The following is a 7,979-nucleotide window of genomic DNA, read 5'->3' as shown; positions in this document are numbered from 1 at the left end:
AGCAACAATACTCAAATAGGCTGTGGCATTCAAGAGATGATTGATTGGTATTAATGGGCCCAAAGTGTGCCAAGAAAACATTCCCCACACCATTACACGACCTCCACCATGACAAGGTGTACAGGTATTCCTAATAAAGTGCTCATTGAGCGTATGTATGTTGACAGACAATCTAATCAAGGATCGTTTGTAATCAAATTCTTCGACTAATCCTTACAGCCCTGCATTCATCATTTTCCACTAACCAGAATTTTGTAGAATTGAGTCCGGACAAGTCAACAAATTGCAGACCTAATTTTGATTAGCTAATGCCACCTATGGGTATCAAGAGGTGCAATACACAATTAGAAAAAAATGGATTGCCAAAATGAACATTTATTTCAGTAATACAAAAAAAAGCAAAGAGTGAGTTAAAAGTGTCTCATGTAAACCACTCTCATTCTGGCAAAAAGGTGGATGGACAGTGATAATGCATGCCCTGTGCTACATTTGCCAATAAGGATTCAAGCTTCTACTTTTGCACCCATTTTATGAGCTATTGCTGTGGGTATGTACCTACTTAAATGTTACCATATTGTGTCATGCTAGCTGCCCAATCAATCTGAAAATACCCCTCAACAAATGCACCTCTCCAATATGGCAGTATTCCTTGTAAATACAGAGGTGAAATTACTTGATCAAGTTATGCTAAAATATTAGAATTTGTGTTTTTAAGTTAAATTACACCAGTCAGTGAAGTAACAGTCAAATCTATATATATATATATATATTTTTTTTTTAAAGTGAAAGTTAATTATCAATGTATTTAATTTAAGCTAGATTTACAGCATAGTAAGGTGTGTTTGTGATGTCCATGACGACCTGATCAATATGGACCTGAAAGGGATATCAACAAATTTGGCCACGTAAAAAAAAAAAAAAAAGGTGCAAAAGACAAATAGGTGAAATCCTTCTTGAGCTGATGTCGACAATGGAAGATCGAAAAAACATTGGACAGCAAAAAGAAAGTCCAAAGAATGGCCGAAAAAACATGAAAAGTTGGTACGATGAGAGATCAGTGTCGAGACACAGTTAAATGAAATCAAATTAAACATCTGTACAAAAAACATGAATTCTGCAATTATTATATACAAAGATATACATTAAAAAAAAATCATTATGCTTATTCAAGTACAAGAAAAGCCATTTCCATCAGGACACCAGTTCAGCTCATTCATCGTCCTCATCTTCAACAATCAGTGGTCTGGATCTGAAAGACAAGTGATTAACATTAACACAACGCGCCCAGAGATGTCTAGACTCTGGCCCGCAATACAGTTCAGGAAATTGCATTATAGTGGTTAGCTTCTCTAAAACACCCGAGGGGAGTGCTGTGGGAGATTGATGCAAGGTAAAGCCTAAAGGCTGTGTGTCAGGAGCTTTACAATCTTTGTCTTGAGTAAACAATGGCCAAGTTTGACACACTGATTGGTAATGCAACTCTATTCGCTTTATTCAGACCTGAAAAAAGTCAGGTAGATTCTCAAAATGGTGGATAGTAGTTGTATGTATTGTTTTGGGAGTTCTACAAAAGTAGTTCTATGTTAATAATGAGGTACTGCAATCGGGGATTGATATAATCCACGGCAGTACAAATCCCCATGGTAACTCGTGGGAAAGATTTGGACATCACATTATAATTGTGGTCCACTTGGACTACGGTAACGGTAGCAGTGTACCTCTACCAGTGGTTATACCGCAAAAGAGTAGTTGCTTCAAATCAGCGAACACTGAGGGGATAAGGGCTGTTTTTAAATTAGATATACAAGAACTGTGAAGTCAATATAAATTCAGGCTCACTTCCTGGATACGCCACTGCCTCCTGCCTCTTCTTCATCATCATCCGAGTGGGGGACCTGGTTTTCTTTCTCAGGCTTCCTGCTTGGCCCACCGAAGAAATCCCCAATGCCCTTCTGCCAATCCGGGGTGGGTCGAGGACAGACGGGGTTCCCCCCAGCATATTTACCCTTCCCTGCAAAATAAGGACATCACTTTCAAATCCGTTAAGCAGTACATCCAGGATTTTAGGATTGCATGATTCAATGCAAAATCAACCATTCCTCACATATTTTGCAAGGGATTGGTTAAAATGGCAATCATTGCACTTTCACAGAATGAAGGGGTCCAATCAAAAGGGTGCCTGCAATTTTGACCCCGGTCCAATCAAACCACACATCAAACGTTTTTGTCAGTGTGTTCATGTGAAAAGCTGATGGCGGATGCCTGACAGGCAGAGCAATGGACAAAACTCCATCTCATTTTACACAACACCTGCTAGAGGCTGTGCAAAACTATTTCCCAATGTTTAACACAACAGCAGGGACAGGTTGTGCAACAGTGCAGGAACACAAGACTAGACTGAGCATGTGAAATTGCATTGCTTTGCTTTAAAAAGGAACGGTTCAGCCTATTTTCATGTTTAGGTGAAATATCGCCTTACCCCTGAGTTGTTCTGATCCTTCTTTAAAACTGTACAATACTAGAATGTGTGACTCTCAGCAATTCTGTCAAATGGGTCTAAGTCTCATGTCATATTGATCGAGGGGAACAAATCTGTCTAGTTATGTCTGAATCTTCTCGAGACGGCAGTAGTAAGACAACCCAAGCAGTCTGATTGGACATGCAATGGTGAGTCAGCTGGCAGCCACAGTGAGCCGCAAACCAGCATGGCTTCTACTGCTTCAAATGACACCATACCTCCACAACTTGTAGACAGTGGGCTCCAGCTATGGGAGTACTTTGTTTACCAAGCTGATGAGGTCGAGCCCACTGACATTACTCAGCCTTCGTGCAAACAATGTTACAAAACCTTGCGATGCATGGGAGGCGACACCTCCAACCTGGCCAAACACCGCAGTGACAGGCACCCCATTGTAACCGCAAACAATGTAGTTTTGCAATAATCGGTTGTCAGGACACCAGCAACTTTTTGCTCACGGCTAGTAATCACTCTGTGGCCGAGTGCCTGTCCAGTGACAACCAGGGGAGAGCTAGGCTGGTGAAACCGAACCAAAGAGGCTGTGAGAGAAACATACTGTGAGGGTAGCATACTCTGGTAATCTCAATGGAAAAAAACACTGCAAAACTTTCAAACTGAAACCACATGCATTTCCTTAAGTTGCCATCTGTGTGCTTCCAAATGAGTGATGTCTTTAGTAGCTCGCAGCAACTCTGGGTAATTTCATATTTCACCTAAACATGAACATAGGCTGAACCTCCCCTTGAACTCATTTAGTGCCAAGGGTGAATAAAGTCACCCAAATTGTCAACATCCTAGAAGTGCCACGGGTGACTTTATTCACCAAAAAAGCATAAATGATGAGGCTTTATTTTGTAGCCAAAGTATTGTTGCCACAAAACACTTTAAGGTGGTGCATAAAGCACTCTAGGTTGTGAGTGTTCCGGAATTATTTGGCAGTTAGTGAGTTAAGTGAAATTACCATCATCAGAGCATTTACAAAATACAACCAAGTGTCATTGGAGTTAGAAGCAGAAAGGGGAAGCCGACTCACCAGGCGTGCCCGCTTCAGAGCTGCTTGAAGCATTTCCATTTGCTGCCGACCTGGAGGCACCAAATGATTTTCTTGGAGCAGTAGCAGCCACAGCTGAAAGTGAAGTGTAAACAAACGTCCAAAATAATCAGCTTGACTTTTAAGAAAAGGCTGATCTTGCAGACTGAATGCATTTGCAACGTCACCGTAGACTAAAATTCGTTGTCCCTGGCTTACAACAAAATATGAGGAGGCATATATATATATAAAAAAAAAACTTTGTTTTTTTAAAAGTACAGCCATTTATCTACGAACCCATCTAGATGCTAGCCTCGCCATGCAAGATAAGCGCGGGGCCGTGACGCCACATCTGCATCGCTATAGTATTACTGTTGTTTGATTACTGGGCGGCGAAAACTGGCGCCACTTTCGGGGTGGTATACTAGTGTTGATTGTAGCTAGCTAGCTAATCATAATATGTGCGAATTTAAATGGATAATTTAAATGATCCATGATGCGTAATCTCTTTCTCTATTCGTTCTTAGTTGGATAATGAATATACTAATGTAATGCCGGTCCAAGTGAGGAATACTGGCAGGCACAAACAAATGTGAACCATTCACAACAGGGTTGGCGGGAGTCAGGCAACTTGGCGTCTCGTCACCAACAGACTGGCTAATCTTGATCGCAACAGAATCGTCACACTTGATGTTAGCTAACTTGATGTTAACTAAAATATCGACAAGACAAGGGGACATCAAAGGTCTTCCCATAATCCAGATATAGCTAATAATGCTAACCGAGCATTACAGCTGCGAACAGCCAGTCAGGGCTATGTACACAACACAAATTGATACAAATGCGTAAGACAAGAACACCTGACCATAAAGGAATAACATTACCTTTCCTGTAAGATGCAGGGGTACTATCTGCCTTTGTTCTCACCATGTTGTCCTGATTTACCCCTAATAAACTGACACCGATATATGTACCTCCACCGGCGCCTCAGTGAGAGCTGATATAAAAGTCATCGTTTCCCGCCTGGCTTTAAATGTCGAGTGTGTAGCTTCACCTGACGTCATTGGGAACGTAATTATGTCCCTCCCATGACAGTAAAAAAATAAAACAAGAACATAGATATGTGATTAGCTTTATGTGCTCACGTGTTTTAATGTTGTTGTTTTTTTATATCTGTTTTACCGTTGAAAAGGACACGTCTTTACCGCTCCATTTGAAAAAAAGTATTTTCGAGATAACTTATATCAGGGGCGGGCCGACGGCCCGTTTTACCTGAGGTCTATTCTCTTGAATGAACAAATGCTCAGCTTTCAAATCAAACAAATACCAGTTAAAACCAAGATCAAACTGATGGGACTGTTCGACTGAATTGACTGTTCGAAACTTCCCTGGTTTTAATAAAGACATATCAACCTTACAGGAAAGCAAACAAGGATATCTTTTTTTCCCGTAAAAATGATAAGGGTACAAACTGTATACAAAAATAGCACTATATGAACTACATATTCCAAGACCAAACACCGGCGCACAGGAGATTGTCATCACTGAACCTGATGTGATCATTTTTATAACGTGAAATAATATGATTCAGGTCTAAAACAATACATTATTCATCATTATTATAAATATTACAAATATATTTTGTGATCAAAACCGGCAAGTGTTTAGTTATATTCGTTTTTTTGTGTTGAACAGTCGTCGCTGTTTCACACAGCATTCACTCAACATATCCACTGTTATGAGTCTGTCCAGAATAAATGGAAGAAAGTCTGTGTCCTGGGCCTTCACTTCTGTACGGCTAGATGTGATATATATATTACATAGTATATCTGACGCTTTTATCCAAAGCAACTTACATTGCAGTGAGTGCATACATTTCAGTATATATGTGTATATACATATATATGCATACATTTCAGTATATAAGTATATACGTTCTTAGCGCCATGCTCTACCAATTGAGCCACAGAGGACGTATACGGAGATGTATGCAACTCATTACTAGAGGTATGCAGCTGGTCACAATTTAATATTTCGGCAATGATTAATCATGTTGGAGAGAAGGTCAGGGTGAACAAGCGTGTAGCGCCTGCGGAGAATCAGGGGAAATGTAGTTCATTAGTTCACGTTTATCAAGTTGAAGTTTATTTGTCATTACATCATGTACAAGTACACAATGTAATGAAATGCTTAAGGCAGAGCAACTCTACAACATCAATCAACAACACACTACAGTGTAATAAGTAAAAATGTAAACATAAATATGAGCACTAAAAGTAGTAACAGTAATAATTCAGAACAGTTTGTTATTCCCACCAGAAGATGGCGCTCAAAGCACAGTCTTCCATCAACCTGTATTACTTCTCCCACATTCCAGTGTTTGTGAAGGCAAAGCAATACAACTCTATGCACAAGGACTACTTGTAGCATAAAAAAAACAAAACACATTTACTTTAAGAACTGTTTGATAACAGAATAATCCTAAAATGTCCCCAATCTCCCCATCTGTCCCCAAAAGTCTGTTAAAGGAGCAGGACATAAGTTTGTCAGAAATCTGCCATCTCTGGCCACCGAGGAGACATGCAGAATTGCTATACAGTCCAGGGATTAGAGAGGTAGCCAGCCTACGTTTTGTTCATTTGTTTGTGGTCCTCTGGGGCTCAGTTGGTAGAACAATGCTTAGGTTGTGGGTTTGATTCCTGCTGGGACCATATATACTGAAATGTATGCACTCACTGCAATGTATGTCACTTTGGATAAAAGCATCAGCTAAAAGCATATATTATATATATTCATTCCAGCATTATTCTTGGCAGTTATGGCCTTGTGAATGATTTAACACCCTGGTGGCGCTGCTGATGTACAGCTAAAAGCCAAAAGGTGTACTCAGAGACCGGGCACCTGCAATATGGCTTCTGGGGAGTCATCAGTTATTGAGCTACTATGGGCGGGGAGAGTTTTGAGCAAGCACAATAGCATAACTACACATTGGTAAGAAAAACATGTCCAATTACACTGGAATATTTGTGTTTTCAAACGGAACTGTTGACTGAAGTAGATCTGTGTTTTCTGTGCCTTTCTGGGACACCGTTCTCAGTTAGGCTGCAGGGGGTTAATAAACTGAGTACATAAGGGGCTGTTCCAGGTGTGCCTGTGGTGACTGAGAGTAGTGAAGCTCATCGATTCTGACAGCACCAGCAGTGTCTGGCTCTCCAGACTTGGGTGGATGATGCCACTTATTCCAATAGCGTGGAATAAGTAGCTTTTATAATTGGATGTACTTGTACTTTTGCCAGAAAGGTGAATACATTTGTGATTGTGTGCCGTATGTATCATCATATAGTAAGACAATGACCTGAAACATACTGCCGTAGCAACTAGTGAGGTTTTTTTTCTGGGGCCAAAAAGTGGAAAGTTCTTCACTGGCCACTTCAGTGTTCAGATTTAAATCCAATTGAACAGGCATTTCTTTTCCTGATGATAAGATTTTAGGCAAAGATACCTCAAAACAAACAACTGAGGATAGCTGCAGTACATGCGTGGCAGAGCGTTACCAGAAAAGATACCCAGCGTCTGGTGGGGTCAATGGGTCGCAGACTTCAGGCTGTTATTGCATGCAAAGGATTGTCAACCAAATACTAAACATGAATGCTTAATTTGGACATAACTGTATATGAATCTGTCCCATTACTTTTGGTGCGCTGCAATAGGGGGACTATGTATAAAAGGTGTTTTCATTTCTAAATGGTGAAACCAATATGTCCAAAAATACCCTTGAATAAAAGATGAGAATATATACTTTAACCTCGTATATTTCAAATCCAAAAGAAGAAAAAAATGCTTCACTAACCCATCACTTATGCAGGGCACTGTACATCTGCTCTTATTGACTGGGAGAAACCATTCTAGACGGGTAGTTGTTTCACATCTGTGAAAAGCTGAGCTCTTATGGTGCCATTTGTTTTGAACCCTTCATGATTTATCTACAGAAGGTTTAGGCATCAGGTGTATCTCATATTTCCCTCATTCTAATTCCCGAAAAGAATAAAATCCTTGCGGGACATACCCCCGGATTCCCTGCACCGCCCCCCCAACATCCCTTTCTATGCACCCTTCTCATGAAGAGGCCAGTAGCCATAACATTTCATCATGGTCCTCTATGGCTCATTATGGTCCTCTATGGCTCATTATGGTCCTCTATGGCTCAGTATGGTCCTCTATGTCTCAGTATGGTCCTCTATGGCTCAGTATGGTCCTCTATGGCTCATTATGGTCCTCTATGGCTCATTATGGTCCTCTATGTCTCAGTATGGTCCTCTATGGCTCAGTATGGTCCTCTATGGCTCAGTATGGTCCTCTATGGCTCATTATGGTCCTCTATGGCTCAGTATGGTCCTCTATTGCTCAGTATGGTCCTCTATGGCTCAGTAT

The 7,979-nt window shown here is 40.7% G+C and overlaps 1 protein-coding gene across 1 annotated transcript; it reads right to left on the bottom strand.

The window, feature by feature from the left end:
- Nucleotides 1–367: 367 nt before the first annotated feature.
- pclaf (PCNA clamp associated factor) lies at nucleotides 368–4,535 on the bottom strand. Its single transcript, XM_083666724.1, has 4 exons — nucleotides 4,433–4,535; nucleotides 3,552–3,644; nucleotides 1,840–2,011; nucleotides 368–1,249 (listed from the first exon to the last, which is right to left on the bottom strand). Exons 1-4 carry the CDS (start codon nucleotides 4,476–4,478, stop codon nucleotides 1,210–1,212), a joined length of 351 nt encoding a protein of 116 aa, XP_083522850.1. The 5' UTR covers nucleotides 4,479–4,535; the 3' UTR covers nucleotides 368–1,209.
- Nucleotides 4,536–7,979: the final 3,444 nt, after the last annotated feature.

Source organism: Argentina silus, assembly GCF_951799395.1.
Source record: "Argentina silus genome assembly, chromosome: 3".
Lineage (NCBI taxonomy): Eukaryota > Metazoa > Chordata > Actinopteri > Argentiniformes > Argentinidae > Argentina > Argentina silus.
The sequence above is the reverse complement of the archived record's forward strand: the minus strand, read 5'-3'. Positions and strand labels throughout refer to the sequence as shown.

What these genes read in the sequence shown, in the direction of transcription:
- pclaf (XM_083666724.1), bottom strand. Translation starts at nt 4,478, where the DNA reads ATGGTGAGAACAAAGGCAGATAGTACCCCTGCATCTTACAGGAAAG. An exon ending in CCCTGCATCTTACAGGAAAG is followed by an intron (nt 3,645 to 4,432) that starts GTAATGTTATTC and finishes CTTCACTTTCAG; the next exon opens with CTGTGGCTGCTACTGCTCCA. An exon ending in CTCTGAAGCGGGCACGCCTG is followed by an intron (nt 2,012 to 3,551) that starts GTGAGTCGGCTT and finishes CTTATTTTGCAG; the next exon opens with GGAAGGGTAAATATGCTGGG.